Raw genomic sequence first — 17,938 nt, forward strand, 5'->3', positions numbered from 1 at the left:
GTTGTTGGATTAATATCAATCTGTTTGCCTCTTACAGGGAACCGATTCTATTTTAGAAGTGTTTTGTATTCTTTCCAAAGAGGAAATTCAGAAGAAAATGGATAAGAAAATTAAGAAAGCCAGAAAAAAGGCTAATAAGTAAGTGCTATCAGCTTGTTTCAACTACAAATGTATGGCACAATCCATATTTTACATAGGGAAATTGAAATTTCATTTAGAGGAATGAGATTCCCCCACGCCCCATTTTTAAAGGCAGTAATTAGTGGCAAAACGTAGGTTGTCATCAGATATCTCCTATGAACAAAGGGATGTTGCCTTTATCTGGGGTCCAGCTTACAAATTGCTTAGTTTTTTATTTGTTGTTGTTGTTGTTTTATTTTGTTTTTTGAGGGGCAATGAGGGTTAAGTGACTTGCCCAAGATCATACAGCTAGTAAGTGTCAAGTTTCTGAGGCTGGATTTGAACTCAGGTCCTCCTGAATCCAGGGCATTTGCTTTATTGTGCCACCTAGCTGCCCCCAAGTTGCTTAGTTCTGACTGGGCAATAAATTTTCGATAAGGGACAGGAGCCTGAGTAGAAGAAGGCTGTTCAGTTGTCTAAGGCTGGTAAGATAACCACATGCTTTAGGTTCCTGAGGCCAATGCAGCTTCACAGACCAATTTCTGAAAGCATTAAGCAAATAATTTTTCATTGGCTTTCTGTAACAGGTCATTCTTTTTTTTTTAATGAAAAAAATATATATGTTTTAGTTCCAAATTCTCTTCATCCCCCACCCACAGCAAAAACAAATAATACCCATTATACTTAATAATCTCATTGTTTCTTAATGGACTTTTGCAGGTCCCACTGGACCCTTCCTTATATTATCAGTACAGTAATATATAAGTTGCTCTAGCTATCCATTACATTGAGTTACTTTTCTTAGAAAAACTTGTTAGAGAAGATACTTCATTTCGAGAACTCATTTTAATCTGATCTGTCTGCTTTATTTGTTTATTTATTTATTTAATTGTTGCTTTGTACACAGGGCGTACACAGGGCACATACACAAGAACTATTCCTCCCTACCCATTTTTGGTGTGTTTTACTTGTCTGCCTATGGCATGGGCAGATGTTTCGTTAACTTTCTCTTGAGTTCCACTGTCAAAAGAAATTCTTAAGAATTTTAATAAAAACACTTGTTCTTGGTTTCTTGGTATCTTGGACCACATTGGGATTCTTTTAATGGAAAGATGCTCTGAGAAATAGTTTTTTTTTTTTTTAAGAAGTGTGAATTTTAGGGTATTTTTTTTCCTAGATTAAGTTCTGGCGAAGGGGAACAAGAGGATCTTGAGGTCAGTATGTCTCTGCAAGATGAGATCCAGCGGGTAGCTAACATCAAAGCTTCAGCCAAGATCAAGTGAGTGAATGTGATATTAGTTCTCATACAAATTTCTGCAGTTACATTTTCATTTCATCCAAAAGATTGAGTGTGTCCTCGATTATCATAGCCCAGCTCCTCTGCTGCAGGTTTGTTCTCATCCTTGCAGTCAGTAATTTTATATTATTCTATATCTCCTGCACACCTTACAGAGAATTTTGGTTTTATATTTAATACATTTATTATGTATTTTGTGTTAGAATTATCTGCGTATGTAGGCATGATAGTCTTCAGAGTTATTTACAATTGAATGTCCCATTGATGTGTTCTCCATCCAGATTGGCCAGAGTATTCTGAACAATAAGAAAAGGACATTTGTGTCTAGAGATGGGACTGGCTTAAGGCTGGAGTCTATGTTTATTTTATCCCACACAGGTCCTTTGACTTGATTCATTCTCCCCATGGAGGCTTGAAAGCTATCTTCCTGCTGCAAAACAACCTCGTGGAGGTATATACATTGAACCCCTCTACTCCTGCCCCACAGCCCATCAGGACAGCCAGGATCACCATTGGGGGCCACCGCAGTGATGTCCGGACCCTGTCATTTAGTTCTGACAATATCGCCGTCCTTTCAGCGGCTGCTGATTCTGTCAAGATATGGAACCGGTTTGTGAATCCACTTTTCCTAGTAGCCGCTCCCCATAGGCCAGAGTACTCTCCTTGTCTTTGTCCTGTGATTTAATTTTAAAAGCTTATTGGTTCCCCAAGCACCAAGCTCATTTCCTTAGAAATTCAGCTGGTGTGACATTTCTTTCTTTCTTTCTTTTTTTATTCTAACTAGACACTGAGTTTATAAAGGGAGGTTGAACTTTGCTTTGGTACTTCATATTAAATAATCTTTAAATAAAATTTTTTTATAATACTATAAAAAGAAATTTGGACCGGAGTAATATACATTTAAATCTTATTATTAATATAGTTTATGTTAATTGTACTGATTATAATCATTAAGTTATTTCAATTAAAACAATACCAAAATTACATTATTTCAATAATGGTATACCTAATAATTATTAATGATCATTAATTATATGGCTACATGTCATTGGTAATGACACCTACATAATGGACTTTATAATTTGCAAAGCATTTTACACAAAGAACATCATTTTGGTCTTAAAACAAAGCTTCGGGGAAGGTACCACTAGTAATCACTGTTTTTCAGATGAGGAAACTAAGGCTGCGAGAAGTTCAGTGAGGGCAGGATCAGAAATCAGAAATGGGATTTGCTTCATCGGGTTGTCAGACATCATTGCTGTCATCTTGGCATGTTGACCTTTCGTTGGTCCCATGTTGTGTGAAGAAATGTCCAGATGAATGTGGAGAATCTGTTAGGACACTCAGGGATGTTTGAGAATGTGCATCTTTTGTTTTTAGATTAAGAAGTTGTCATCTTGAACATTGCCATTCTTGTCAATTAGTTGACTTTGCTTTGTCTGTTCCTTCCCACCCCCCACCCCCCGCCTTACTGATTTTTGAGTCCTGGGTTCCTAAGGCTTTCCACATCTTTTAACACTGAGCCCTATAAGACCAACTTAACTGTTGAAATGTCTAATGATGAGCTTTGGATCTGAGGTTTCTTGAAGCGGTACAGCCTCTGAATATTTTACATCTGAAAGGGAGAAAAGGTTCTTTCTTTCTTTGCTTACTTAGGAAGTTAGAGAAGATGCCTTCTGAGGTCCTTTCCAGCTCTAATCTCTAATCCTATGATCTTTCCTTTCTTATAGGTCTACCCTGCAGTGTATTCGGACAATGACTTGCGAATACGCTCTCTGTTCGCTATTTGTTCCTGGAGATCGGCAGGTGATCATAGGAACAAAGGTAAACAAAGATTTTGAACAAAGGATTTATAGGGTTCTTTCAGATCATTTTGTAAATGTCATTCTTTAATCAGGGGCAACTAGGTTTTTAATCAGCAGCAAATAACAAGAAAGGTACAGGTTCATCATCTTCTGACTGTTGGATCATGCAGTTTGAAATGCTCATCATAATTTAAAGATAATATTTAATTGTAAAGTAACTTTTCAAAATAAAAGAAATTCTATTTAGGTAGCACTTTATCATTTAAGAGGCATCTTGGTTTAGTGGAAAGAATTGCGGTTAGATGACAAATAGTTCTACCAACCTTATACATGTGTAGCAAGAATCAGATTAAACTATATAAAGTACTTTAAAATTTTAAAGCAAAATCTAAATATGAATAATATTATTTCTATGTAAGTTCTCTTCTTTGAGCCTCATAGTCATTATGAGGCTGAAAAGGAATCGTTTTATCCCTGTTTTATAGATGAAGAAACTGACACTTTAACTGAGGTTAAATGATTTGCTCAAAGTGTTACTGTCAGTAAATGATAGAGCCGTAATTAGAATTGCTCTCTCATGACTCACTATCAAATGCTCTTTCCTTTTTTTTGCCTCAGCATCCAATCAGTCAGCCAGTCAATCAAGCACATATGTGCCAGGCATGGTGCTAGGTGCTGGGGATAGGAAGACAAAATGGAACAAGCCCCACCATCATGGGGCAGCCACACGTACACTGAGAAGTGAATGCACAAGCAAACCGGAGAGGATCCAGGAAGAGGGGGTAGCCATGTGAACAGTTGAGAAAGATGAGGGTGGAAAACAAACAGATCATTCACTGGTCATTTTGGAGAGCTCTCTGCTGCTTATTGTAATGGGTTGAGAAATGAGTCAAGAGAGTTGAGTTTTCTAGGAATTTCATTGTGAAAGAGAAGAGATAAAGGGTGGTTGTGATAGCTTGAGGGGATACCAAGGTCCAGTGGCAAGATAAAAAATGTTGATAAAAGTATTAACTCGGACTCATTGTTAGCAAATTACCAGCAAAATAACTTCACTTTGGGGAAGTGATTTCTGCAGCTCAGCCTGATTTCAATGCTCCTTGCCCTCCATTTATCAGCTTGTACAATTGCTAATCAGTCTTAAGTTCCTTTTGATTAGCCAGCTCCTCTGTTCTTCCTGTTCCCATTTTAAAGTTTGGAAAACTGGGTATAGATAAAAGTGTCACTGTCACTCAGCATGCCAGTACACAGTCTGCAGACTGGAACTGGGGATATGTTCCTTAACCCACTCAACCTAACCCACTTGTCTGGTCAATAATGCCACTGTGTCCCGGGCTATTCATTGTTTATCTTTTCAGACAGGGAAGCTACAGCTTTACGACTTGGCCTCAGGAAATTTGCTGGAGACACTTGAAGCACATGATGGAGCTCTATGGTCAATTTCACTCTCTCCAGATCAGGTAACTGAACAAAATGCCCAGTGTTCCCTTCTCCCTCAGAACTTCACAGCTCCGTTCTTAGGGTCATGCTTTGCAGCAGCCTTGAATGCCTTTCTTGGGATTTCTTTGCCAAGAGGTGCCATTTTGGAGACGTGGTCTGGTCTAGATCTTGAGACCCCTTTTGTGACATTATTTCCAGATAAGAATGTCTCTTAGGAAATAAATTCTCTTTTATCTTCTTCCTTATATAACCTTTATATATAGCCGATCATTCCTCCCCTTCTTCCCTATTGTATCTGAGTTCCTGTCTCTAGAAGTATCTAGGAGACTTCAGAGCAAAACCCCTACATAATTATATGACTGTTCTTTTAAGCAAATATACCAGAACCCAGATCATCTAACCATTGTCATTCTTTTCAAAATAATTAGGCAGTATAGATTTCTTCCATTGATTCTTTGACTGGTTAGAACATTTTGGGGGCTCCTGTGAAATTGTGGTCACTAATGGTAGCATGTGCTTTTGAATATTATCATTAATGGAAGTTCTGATTGGGTTTAGGTTATATGTGACAATATATAAGTCTCAGTAATTATAACTTCCCACAACCTGCTGTTGATATTTGGTTAAAGAGAAATGACGTGAATGGGGGTGGGGGGCAACCACTGGCAGCTATTTAAACTAAGGGAAGGAGCTGAAGAGGAACCTCTCTGTACCAGCTTAAAGACCCTACTTGAAGAGGCTTTTTTTCCTCAGAGCGCAGTGGGCCCAAGACCTTTCACTAAGGCTGCAACTAGGAGTTTTCTCAAGTGACACCTATAGTTTGTATCCATAGGATAATCCCAGAGGGTTTTTTCCTGATTGCAGCCTCCATACCAGGTTGGTAAGATGGGAAGAGACCCTTTTTAGAATCCCATGTTGGAGCCAACCTTTGAGTTTTCCTTCCAGGTCCAGAGATGCTTAGGCTTCCAGAATTAATTTTTACTTCTTTTGTCTTTCAAGCGTGGCTTTGTAACTGGTGGTGCCGACAAAACTGTCAAGTTCTGGGATTTTGAGTTGGTGAAAGATGAAAACTGTGCCCAAAAGAGGTGAGTGTGATAATTTTTGAGTAATGGCATGGGATCCAGAGGAGAAGATATCGTTTTGGGTTTTGTTTGTTTTTCTTTTTTAAATAAATAATCCTAGACTTTCAGAGGCATATGGTATCACAGAAGTAATTGAGACCTTCTTTTCTTGGATGGTGCTAGGCTTTCTGTGAAGCAGACCCGTATCTTACAGCTTGATGAAGAAGTGCTCTGTGTGCGCTATTCCCCGAATCAAAAGGTGCTGGCTGTGTCTTTGCTGGACTGTACAGTGAAAATCTTCTACGTTGACACTTTGAAGGTACGAACTGGTGATCAAGTGTCTGTTTCCTCCCCTTTGTATGCTTTTTTTAAAAACTGGTAAATGAGTCATTTGTTAAGTGAATAATTTTATATGGGGATGAGATAGAGATGTGGGTTTCTGTTTAAATAATCATAATTTGAATCATTAAGAGAATCACTCTCTAATTTTATTTACTTTACAAACTTGGTTTGTAATATACCAGGCTTGCTTAAAAGCAAAGTGTACTTGTATCCTCAGGTTCTTAAGATTCTAAGGAAGCCTCCCAGCTATGCTAGAGAATGAGTCTCTTTTAAGTCAAGTAAACAAGCATTTATTAATCAATTTCTATGTACCAAGCATTGGGGATACAAAGAAAGGCAAAAAATGGTCCCTGTTTTCAAGGTACTCACAGTCTAATGGAGGAAACACCCTGCAAATAATTATGTACAACCAAGATAAGATAATTTGGAGATCATCAACAGAGCAAAGGCCCTAGTATTAAGGGGGATCAGGAAAGGCTTCTAGTAGATGGGAGGATTTTAGCAGGGAATTGCAGGAAACCAGGAGGCAGTGAAGAGGAGGAAGAAATTTCCAGGCAGGGGACAGCCAGGGAGACCCCACAATAAGCACTTAGTCATCTTCTGTTTGCAAAGTCTTTGTATTTAGGGACCTCAGGATTGTAGCTACGGCAGCTGATTTTTCAGTGTCGCCTAGAGCTGTGGCCTACCATAAGGTGGTCTACGTTCAAGAGATCTAAGTGATTTCAAATTTTATTAGGCATCTCAGTTATGTATCCAATTGAACAAATATTGAGGAAGCTATTGTGCAAAGCACTCTGCTAGGCATGCAGTGGATTTAAAACCATGGTCGTCTTAGGGTTGATATTTGATCATTTGGACATTGGAAAAAAGTAAACACTGCACTCAATGTTACATTTAGACCTTAGGATGGAAAATTGTATCTATATTTTGAAAATGTAAGCTAAATTATTGTTTTTCTTCTTTTGTTTTTTATACTTAGTTTTTTCTCTCTTTATATGGACACAAACTACCTGTTCTGTGCATGGACATCTCTTATGTAAGTAAAGCTTTAAAAGGTTCCAGAAGCTAGCTATTGTCCTCAAATCAGAGGATGAACATTCTGAGATAATGGTTGGCTGAGGGGGCTCCTTGATTTTTTCATTAAAGATAACTTCAAGCCATCTCACCCCTACCTTTGAACATCAGGGGCTCTCTGTAAAAGGGAGTTCTGGATCATGTAATCCACAGGGTTGTTTGGGGGAATGGGCTTTGTAAACCTCATAGTGCTGTGGAAATTAGTATTAACAATTCCTTTCTTGGACTTTTATCATAGGATGGGGCACTAATAGCAACTGGTTCTGCAGACAGGAATGTGAAAATCTGGGGCTTAGATTTTGGGGACTGCCATAGATCTCTCTTTGCCCACGATGACAGGTAAGCAGAGGTCCTCTCACACAAAAGCAACCATAAAGCCGCTTTTTGAGTCACCCCTCATGCTGTCCATATCTGGTCTAAGTCTATTTAGCCTCATGTACACAGTGACATACTTGGCAAAGAGAAGTCCAGGGGGCAGCTAGGTGGCGCAGTGGATAAAGCACCAGCCCTGGATTCAGAAGGACCTGAGTTCAAATCCGGCCTCAGACACTTGACACTTACTAGCTGTGTGGCCCTGAGCAAGTCAGTTAACCCTCATTGCACCCCCCCCCCAAACACACACACACACACACACACACACACACACATTAAAAAACAAAAAAGAAACCAAAGAGAAGTCCGACGTGGCCAACAAAGACTATATCTGCTTTCCTGGGGACAGCCACTCAGCTCTTCATTCCTGCACGGCTTTTTACTGCAAGGGTACTTTCACTACCTTGGAGACTTACATCTGGGTATTTATCTCACTTTCAGTGTCATGTATCTGCAATTTGTACCCAAGTCTCATCTCTTCTTCACTGCTGGGAAAGACCACAAGATTAAACAGTGGGATGCAGATAGGTTTGAACACGTGCAGACCTTGGAGGTAATCTGCTGACCCATGGTCCTGAGCCTTGATCCCTCACTGTATTTTGTGTGAATAGTAATGAATGACTGCGTCATTCCTCACTTGCCTCCTTGTCTCCAGGGCCACCACCAGGAGGTATGGTGCTTGGCTGTTAGTCCTAATGGTGATTATGTTGTATCTTCATCCCATGACAAATCACTCCGACTATGGGAAAGAACAAAGGAACCACTCATCCTAGAGGAAGAACAAGAGATGGTAAGATGTCAGCTTGGGTTTCAGACATCTTAGCATTAAAGAGGCATGTCCAGAAATTAATCCAGCTGAAGGATTGTGGGTGGCCTCCTGTGGGGGAGAAAAGCTCATGCAGTTTTACAGAGCTAGTGCTGAGTGGCCAATTCAGGGGCCATCTGTCCACTTTCATAAAAAGCTTGTGTGTTCTCAACTTGTTCATCTTTTATGTCTTGGCAGCAAAGGGAAGCAGAATATGAGGAGAGTGTGGCCAAAGAAGCCCAGCCAGTAGTAAGTAAAGCTCTCCACCTACTTGAATAGGCTTTATAACTTGTTTTAAAGTAACAAATTCCCAAACTTGATTTGGGCATCCCTTGGCAGTAGTAAAAAATGGTATTCTGCAAATGATTGACAGTTAAGTATGATTGTTTGTCTTGGAATTCAAGAAATGGCTTTACAAATCCCAATGCTATCCCTTAACCGCCTGTGTGACCATGGACACGTAACCTAACCTCCCCGTCCCTCACTTCTCTAAACTACAAAATGAAAATGATACTTGTTTTGCCTGTTACAGGGTTCTTGTGAAGAGCAAACTTTGCAAACTGTAAAACACTCCAACTTGTTACAATAAGTTTAAACCTTGAGTTTGAAGAATTGTCATACCACCTCTAAAATTTTAGGAGATTGTTGGCAATTGTTTTTACTTCTGATATGGGGAATAAATCTGAAAGAAACTGAACAAATTGTCTCTCTTTTAGATATTATTGAGGGAGAACTTTTTTTTTACTTTTAAATTGTCTTAACATGTAATTGGGGGAAAATAAAATGTCATTTTTTAAAAGAGGCATTAGATATTGAGAAGAAAGTTCTTCTAGAAGGATTTAAGTAATCAAATTTTTTTGTAGTTTTTGTGAGAACAACTTAAAGTATCTTTTTTCTTTATACAGGTTCCTGGCGAGGCTCAAGGTGATGCTTACTTTCCTGGAAAGAAAACTGTTGAAACTGTCAAAGCGGTAAGTTGGTATAGAAATAGAGAATCCTTATTTTCTTGGTACGGTCTCGACTTTCTTACAAATCTGCTTTCCTGCTTATCAGTCAAAAGGCCCTTTTGTGGCAGAGGAATGATGATCTGATGATGATGGTGCTCTCATAGCCAACAGCAGAGAGCAGCCTGGGAAGAAGAGCTCAAGGCTGGCTCCCCAGGATGAACATCCCCACCAGCTGCCCTCCTTTAGATGTTGGATAGTGCAGCTTGAGTTAGGGACGTCAGTGATCTCTTCTCATTGAGCAAAACCAAAGAGTCCTGAGATGTTCTGAAATCCTTGTATAAAGGTTCAGTTTATTACTTAGTGCCTGGGTTGCAGGATTTTTCCAGTTGCATCTGGTTCAACTCAACCCAGCAAGGGTCTTGATTGGATCCTTCCAACCAGGCCTTCTGGTTTTAGTGGAGTTTGTTGTTTTAACTTCTCCCCTGGATGTCCTGGGCAGGCTGAGAGAATCATGGAGGCCATCGTGTTATACCGAGAAGAGACCGCAAAGAGGAAAGAACATGAAGCCATTTGTAAAGCCGCAGGGAAAGAGGTGAGAGAGACATTGATCTCCCTTCAGGAAGTGGGTTTATATAGAGTCGTCTCCTGAGTAGAGGCAGTGGGTCAGTGACATAGATGATATGTGTCAAAGGAGAAGAAGTAAATGTGGTGGGGGGGGGGGGGAGTGCTTACAATCTTAAACATTAAGAACAAGGCCTGAGGAGACTTGAGGGAGGGAGGGAGGTGAAGGAAAGTCTGGTTTCATGGAGAAAGGAAGGATGGGAAATTTTGGTAGGAGTCGAGTAGAGTCAAGTCTTCCTTTGATAAGCCCAACTACAGTAGGTTATATATCTGGTGGAAGTCAGACCTTGTTCGGGCAGCCCTTTGACCTGCTCTTTGAGCAAGAATTATTTCTGTGCTTTCTTGGTTGCAGTTAGCATGCTGCACGGATGTTAATCTGACAAAGGGCTCTGACGAATAACATTTAACCTTGTTTTCTCCACAGGTTCCTCTGCCAGTTAACCCCATCTTATTGGCCTATGGAAACATCTCAGTGAGTAGAACCTAAGAGCTTCCACCATTCCTCTTTGGACACCCTGAGGAGTACATTTTGTCCTTTCAGGACCAGGAAGGAAAAGGGCTTGGTGTTTGTGGGGAAAACATTTTGACTTTAAAAATCTTAGCTAGATTTTTGTGTTCTTCTAAATATTTATTAGACATTATAAGTGGGCTTCTGGGTGCTCACAGTCATTGTCAAGACTCTCTTGTATGTTAATTCATTCATCTATTTACACTGAGGAAGATCCCTGAGTCATGCCGATTTCTTCCCCCCAAATGAGGTGGGAAGCTTTTGTAGTAGAACATGACATCTGTAAAAAGCTAATTAGCCAAAGGAGGACTACTGATATTCTTTTCATTCATTTACAGCCTTCTGCATACGTACTAGAAGTGTTTAAAGGAGTCAAGTCAAGGTGGGTGCCAGGAAATTATGTTCTTAACAGGTCTTAAAATTGTTATTTATGTAAATAAGCAGTGTTTATCAAGTGCCTGTCATACGGAGAACACCATACATTAGCACTAGGGAGGATCCTAAAAGAAAGAAAGCAACTTGATGTGCCCGGTGGATGCTGTCTTCATCAGGACTTGGTTAATGCCCTGCAAAGCCAATCGTCTCTGGACATTATAGTCACTTAATTGATGACTATGTGAGAAACATGTCAACATAGTCACTGAGTACTAATTTGCAATTGAAACATTAGTTAATGGTGACATCTTTCTGAGTATCTCATTTGATGTGCCACAACAGCCTTGTGAGAGGTCAGCAGGGCAAGTTTTATAGATGGAAAAACCGAGATTCAGATGCTAGGTTAAATGACTTGTGTACAAGATGGTGACAAATCTAACACAAGAGTCCAGGTCTAGTGTTTTGGGGCATCTAGATTTTTATGGGTGTGTCTGAAAGTGTGTGGGTATGCATGTCTGAATGGATGAAGAGAATATGAAGTGCTAACAAGGTTATTGACAGTCTTGGAATCACAGGCTCTTAGAGCTGCTGCAGGGTCAGTCTGGTCCTACCCATGACTGATGCCACCCTGCTCAGTGCTGCCTTAAAGATTCTGTTTTTGTTCTTAGGTTAGCATCGCTTGTGGATTTTGTAGCTGATTGTAAGCCAAGGAATTCATTACAAGCTCAAGAGAGCTTATGCATAAGTTAGAGATTGTTTGTCTATATTTCTAGCATCGCAGATGGGCTAATAGAGGACAGCTGTTTTCTACTAAACTGTCCTTGGAGCCACAGTTAGAAACAGATTGCTGCCCCGTGGGCTGTTGTTCTGATCACTACAGCCCTCTTTATGCTCTTTTCTTTTCCCCTTTGCTGTTGAAGTGAGTTGGAGGAAGCCCTCCTGGTGCTGCCTTTCTCATATGTGCCAGACATTCTGAAGCTTTTTGATGACTTTTTCCAGCTGGGCTCTGATATTGAACTCCTCTGCCGGTGCCTCTTCTTCCTCCTCCGGTAAGATTCCCTCCCAAGGAGCACTAGGTCTCCACATTGTAGGTTGTTCAAGTAGTGTCACACAGCCAACAGATGACCTGAGTCCTTCACATTTCCAGTCACTCCAAAAATGCAGTGTAAACTTGTGCATACAGGTTATTTTCCTGTGCTTGGTATTGGCTTCTTTATTTTAAAAATAAGAGTAGTCACCCATTTCTCTGAGTTTTTACAAGGAGTGACAGGACATAAATTACTGTGGAAATACCTAATCATGAGTTGTCGTATTATATTTTTATAGCCTAACTTGGTCCTTTGGGATTTTCTGTGATTCTAGCTCATGTTTTTACTTCATTGTCTTTTTTACTCTTGCTGTGGTCTTCATTGGAAACCTTGGCATACCTTTTCTGAACTGGCAGTACTCAGGAAAATTATTTTACTCTACTTTAGTCCCATATCACCTGGGCATCTTCAGATGGATTGGTGTCTTACTTAGCAGTTGCAAAATGGAACCCATTTTCTTGACCCCCTAAAACATCCGTTCTCTCAACTTCTACCGTTTTTTAATTCCATGCTTGTTGATTGATTGATTTTAATTATTAAGCTTCACAACCTCTGAGTCATCCTTGACTCTTCCCTTTCCCTTCACCCCAAATCCAGTTAGTTGCCAAATCTCATTGATTGCACCTCAACAGCATTTCTCACATCTGTCCACCTTTGTCACACAGCCATCAGCCTAGGTCAGGACCTCATCACCTCTAACCTGAACTATTGCAATGACTTCCTTATAGACTTCCCAAGATTCTATTTTCAATAGCTATAACCATGTTCCTAAATCACCGGTCTGACCCCAGTATTCTCTTGTTGAGTCTGGGCTGCTGGCTTGCCCCTTGCACAAATCACAAGCTCTCTAGCTTAGCATTAAATGTTTGTCATAATATGGGCACAGCCTACTTTTCCAGACATTTCACATTAATAATCTTCAGGCACTCGATGTTCCAGTCAAACTGTCTTAGTGTTTTTCAGGCTCATCATTCCTTCTCGCCTTTGTAGTAGCTGTCCTTGAAGCCTGGAATGCCCTCCCTATTTACCTCTGCCTCCTAAAATTCTTGGGTGTCACCTCTTTCAGGAAACCTTTCTGTATATGTGTTATGTCCCTCAGCAAAAAGGAATTTCCTTTGAGGGCAGAGGCTGTTTTCATTTTGTCTGGGTGGTGTCTCTAGCACTTAACACAGTAACTTGCATATAGTACACAATGCATTGAAATGAATTGGATCGAATAATTATCGTATTTGCAAATGACAGGATCCTGAAAAGAATAGCTCATTTCTTAAATGACACATAAAGAGTTAAAAAGATACAAAGATAAAAATATTGAAACTCTCTGCTTCCCTTGCCTTTTCTGTGGAAGGACACCAAAGTATATTGAGAATAAATACAAGAGAATTTGGAGGGGTGGGGACTAGCATTTGGAAGGATCAGCAAAGTCAGGCATAGAAGGTTTTGCTTTGGGATGTGTATTTAAGGAAGTGATTAATGTATTCTCTGAAGTAGAGGTTAGGAGAGAATACAGTTTAAACATGGTGGGGCCACCGTAGAGGCATAAAGACTAAAGACGGGATGATGTGTTGAGGGCGAGAAGGCAGACCAGTTAGACTGGATCATAGTGGATGGAAAAGAGTAACATATAATGAGACTAGAGAGTTTGGGGCCAGGTTGCAAAACCTTTGAAAGCCAAACAGTTACCAAAGGGGTTTTCCTTATATACATATTTGACCATGTCACTCCACTACTACAAATTCCAGTGGTTCCCTGTTGTCTTTGGGATCAAATACAAACTCTTCCAGGCTGAAGTCTATGTTATGCTTAGTTGGTTGGGCAGGTGGGGGACTGGTAGACTTATGTGTTCAGGAAGTGGCTGGATGACTACTCAGGAGTATGGTCAAGGGAATTCATACTTCATGCAGGGGTTGAATTAAATTCAGCAAAGTCCCTATTATATGTGGGCATAGCTCCTGTGCTGCCTTCTTTCTCAGAAACAGTTTTTCTCATTCATGCTCCAGTGGATTTTTAAGATTTCTAAGTGATGAAGAACTTCCTGTTTTGGAAGGATAAGGCAAGCCTGACTTTCCGGAGCCTCACCTCCTTTTTTTTTTTTTTTTTTTTGGTTTGGTTTGGTTTGTTTGTTTTGGCGGGGCATTGAGGATTAAGTGACTTGCCCAAGGTCACACAGGTAGTAAGTGTCAAGCGTCTGAGGCCAGATTTTGAACTCAGGTCCTCCTGAATCCAGGGCCAGTGCTTTATCCACTGCACCACCTAGCTGCCCCGAGCCTCACTCTTTTTGTTTGTAATTTGTAGGATTCACTTTGGGCAAATCAGTAGTAACCAAATGCTTGTACCAGTGATAGAGAAATTGAAGAAAACCACCATTTCAAAAGTCAGTGAAGTCCGGGTAAGTGCTTTTATTTTGTTACAACGAAGAGGTACAGGCCCCAGGATATCTGCAATGTCCTCTGAGGGACTAGCATCCCTCAGTGTTGGATACAAGTTGCCCCGTGGACCTCTGAAGACCCACACAAGCCTGCAGAAAGTACTTGGGAGGAAGGGGTGGGGAGGACTGGTCAGTTTTTCTCCTAGACCACACTGAGCTTCTTTAATGTTCTTTGTGTTTTGGTCCAGGATGTAATTGGATTCAATATGGCAGGCCTTGAATTTCTAAAGAGGGAATGTGAGGCAAAGAGTGAAGTTGAATTTTTCTCTGATGCCACAAGCAATTTGGAAGAGAAGAAACGGAAGAGGAAAAAGAGGGAGAAGCTGATTATGACATTGACTTAGAGCCCAAACACCTCAACAGTTTTCACATTCCCATTAACTGGGCCTCTCAAAATAGAAGGAACAGCTTCTTGACCTGAATATATGGATACTGACATCATGGGAAAAACACAGGACTCTAGTCTCCACTATGCTCCTGACTTGTGACCTTGGGCCGCTCGGCTTCAGTTTTCTCATCTGGAAAAGGATGGGCTTGGACTGCATGGTCCCATATGGTCCCTTCTAGCTTTAAACAGCTGAGAGTCAAGTACCAGATGATAAAGGACTCACTGAATCGCTAAAGTACATTGGGAGGATCTGGCTCACAAGAGGAGTTAACTAAGGCACCTTGTGCAGGGCCTCATACTTTCCTTGTTAGCAAGGGCTAGACATATTCTTGGATAATTGGCTTTCTTTTTCTCCATTCTTATTCATTTGCAGAGGGGTTCTTGAACCCTTAAACTCAAGGGTTGAAGTTACTGACTTAGGAATTTTATTCAGTTCCTCTATTGCTGGACATGTGTGAATATTCTGCTATTTATTTTTTTTCCTTTTTCTCACAGGGAGTTTCTCCTGAGGTATAGAATTACCTCTTTCCTAATGCATTATCATTCTAAAAAAACTTATTATCTAAAGCAGGAATTCCTTGTGCTTTTTACCCTACAGACTTTAAAATATTTGTGCTTGTATGTAAAAAGATATGGTTAAGTAATTGCATTTCTTTCAACAAAAGAATTATTTTTAAGTAAAATAAGTTCATGATGAGATGACGTTTGAACTCTTGGATTTATAATATAGAGATTTAGGAAATTGTTACCTATACAGAGCAAGTCTGTTCACTCCCTTCCCAAGCCCTGAATGAGTCTAGCTTAGCCATTCAAATCCCTGACAATGAATCTGCCAATAGATCCCCCAAATAGGAGAAAGTAGCTTGGGGAGGCAACGTGTACGTGGATAAACAGAAAAGGTTCTGGCCATATTTAATGAACTCCACAAAGGAGAATTGCAGAAAGTATCAAACAGCTTGCTGCCACTGTGACCTTTACTTGGTTTTTCTTTGTGAAACCTAGAGGATGCTCTTGAATCTTTTTTTGAGTGGAGAACAATGTGACACAGGGAAAAGAAACCTGCTCTTAACTACAATATGGGGAGGTCCTTAAGCACATGAGTTAGATGTTAAAAAATGTCAAAACCTCTGGTGCTTTAAAAATACCTTTTGTCTGAGATCCTCCCATCCAGAAAAATCTGGTCCTGTCAGTTATGGAATCGGATACTTTTTTCATGATCATTTCTAGTAGTAGTTTTAACAGGATACCAAGACAAAAGTAAGTTACCCTGGGCTCTAAGACTACTTCCTGTTACTTTCGTTTGCCCTTTGAACCAATTTATTCCTAGCTAGCAGCTATCAGAAAATTCGTAAAGACAAAGGGTATATGTGTGCACAGCATGTGACTAGTGGTTTAACCAAGAATGAGACTTTTTGGTCAAAATACTTGCATGTCTTTAAGCCTGACAACCTTTACTAAATGGGAAGAAATGCACAATGCTTAGTAAAAAGGCATTTTATTAAGTATTTTTTTCTAGCAGACAGTAAGACAGCTTTTTCCAAGGCCATATCTGGATAGCCTAAAATGCTATATTAAAAACTATATATGTGCTTTGTGAGGTACTTGATCCTGAAACTTAAAAAGAGAAGGTTAAGTGGGCCTACTACTGCCTCTGTAACGACAATTCTGAGATGCCCAGGCTGGATGGAGGTCGGTTCTCTTCTCTGTCTGCAGCAGGTAGACTGATAATCACATCTGTAATTAAATTCATTGAAATATACGTCATTTTCTCTTCATCCTGCTTGTGCCAACAGCACTGGTTTTTAATCCCCAAGGAAATATAGCAAACTATTTCATGTTTAGACCAAAGCTTCTTAAACTTTTTCTCCTTGTGTCCGCTTTTTGCCCATAAAGTTTTACGCAGGGGGCTGCACAGTGGATAAAGTGCCAGCCCTGGATTCAGGGGTACCTGAGTTCAAATCCAGCCTGAGACACTTGACACTTACTAGCTGTGTGACCCTGGATAAGTCACTTTAACCCTCATTGCCTCACCAAAAACAAAAAACAATTATGCAACCACAGGTACATAAAATAAGTATATATAACCTTTTACTTTTGCCAAATTTTTCACGAACCCCACATTCAGTTACAAGACCCCACATAGGGTCATGAGCCACAGTTTAAAAAGCTTTGGTCTAGACTAAATCCCCCCAAAACAAACTGTTATAAAATATAATACTATGCACCTGACATAAATGGGTAAAGTCCATTGTATCAAATTGCCAACCTTTTTGTCATGAGATCTTTCCACCACCATTGGCATTGAGATGGGGGGAGGGTGGAAGTTACGGAGAAATATTCTGACTTGATTTTGAAGACAAGGATATTTGATTTTAAAGACTATATTAAAGTATTTCAGTCTGCAAAAACTAAAATCCCCAAAAAGACTGATGCCAAGCTTCCCAATAATGAATTAGCAAGTGAAATGAAGTACTTTAAACCTAATAAAGGCAAGTGGAAGGTGACCAGTGGTGTGCCCAGCATGATTCCCACCTCTTTGTTAGTTGGTTCTCTGGCTACAGTGTATACAATTAGATATTGTTTTGTAATGAAACTGCTACTCCCTTTGACATCCACTATAATCGCAGTTTAGCAGACTTGGCTGTTACAGATATTGAAAAGTTCCTTAATAACAGGAAGATTTAAAAGTTGCTCCCCAGTTTGTTTCACAAGAAATTCCAAATGTTCTTCTGAAACTCCCTGGGATAGACATATGTTCATTTTTCACTAGTGAAGAGCCACAAAAATTTACAAAAAGCTTAGAGCATTTGACACAATCTCATATCCCAATGAGATAAGTAGAGGTATATTCTTTTCCTTTTGTAAATGGGAATATTTATAAATGGGACTATATGTGGAAATCACACAGGAATGGTTAATTGGCGTATCCATAGTCAGATCCTTGATTAACAGCGGTATGGCAAGTAGAATACTATTTATGACAACTCTGCTAAATGCATTCCTGAAATATGGTCCATCCCTGGTGTTACTGGTTAGTACTTGAAAATTGCTCATTAACTTGGGAAATGATGCTGAACAGATAGATCTATATTATGAGGCTGAATTAGGAGCTTAGATGTTGCTGTTAATACAAGAATGAGTGGTTTTGATACACTGTACTTCACCCATTTATGTCAGAAACATGGTTTTATATTGTATTCGTACACGCTTTCTTGGATCTGAGGTCTCTGAATGTTTTAGGATTGTAATAGTGACATCCCATAGCCATAA

The 17,938-nt window shown here is 39.9% G+C and overlaps 1 protein-coding gene across 2 annotated transcripts in view; it reads left to right on the plus strand.

Annotated features, from left to right (window-relative positions):
- The window catches only part of WDR3 (WD repeat domain 3), a 28,556-nt gene extending 12,133 nt beyond the window's left edge, over positions 1-16,423 (plus strand). For both annotated transcript variants that reach the window (XM_044004479.1, XM_044004480.1), the window contains exons 9-27: positions 38-138; positions 1,298-1,399; positions 1,796-2,026; positions 3,148-3,241; positions 4,578-4,679; positions 5,659-5,744; positions 5,904-6,039; positions 7,042-7,098; positions 7,375-7,475; positions 7,950-8,061; positions 8,164-8,298; positions 8,512-8,562; positions 9,219-9,284; positions 9,760-9,852; positions 10,306-10,353; positions 10,728-10,771; positions 11,685-11,813; positions 14,148-14,241; positions 14,469-16,423. In XM_044004479.1, the coding sequence (XP_043860414.1) occupies positions 38-138; positions 1,298-1,399; positions 1,796-2,026; positions 3,148-3,241; positions 4,578-4,679; positions 5,659-5,744; positions 5,904-6,039; positions 7,042-7,098; positions 7,375-7,475; positions 7,950-8,061; positions 8,164-8,298; positions 8,512-8,562; positions 9,219-9,284; positions 9,760-9,852; positions 10,306-10,353; positions 10,728-10,771; positions 11,685-11,813; positions 14,148-14,241; positions 14,469-14,624 (1,938 nt within the window). In that variant the 3' untranslated portion in view covers positions 14,625-16,423. The remainder of the gene's footprint in view (positions 1-37; positions 139-1,297; positions 1,400-1,795; positions 2,027-3,147; positions 3,242-4,577; positions 4,680-5,658; positions 5,745-5,903; positions 6,040-7,041; positions 7,099-7,374; positions 7,476-7,949; positions 8,062-8,163; positions 8,299-8,511; positions 8,563-9,218; positions 9,285-9,759; positions 9,853-10,305; positions 10,354-10,727; positions 10,772-11,684; positions 11,814-14,147; positions 14,242-14,468) is intronic.
- The last annotated feature ends 1,515 nt before the right edge of the window (positions 16,424-17,938 follow it).

Source organism: Dromiciops gliroides, chromosome 4, assembly GCF_019393635.1.
Source record: "Dromiciops gliroides isolate mDroGli1 chromosome 4, mDroGli1.pri, whole genome shotgun sequence".
Taxonomy (NCBI): domain Eukaryota; kingdom Metazoa; phylum Chordata; class Mammalia; order Microbiotheria; family Microbiotheriidae; genus Dromiciops; species Dromiciops gliroides.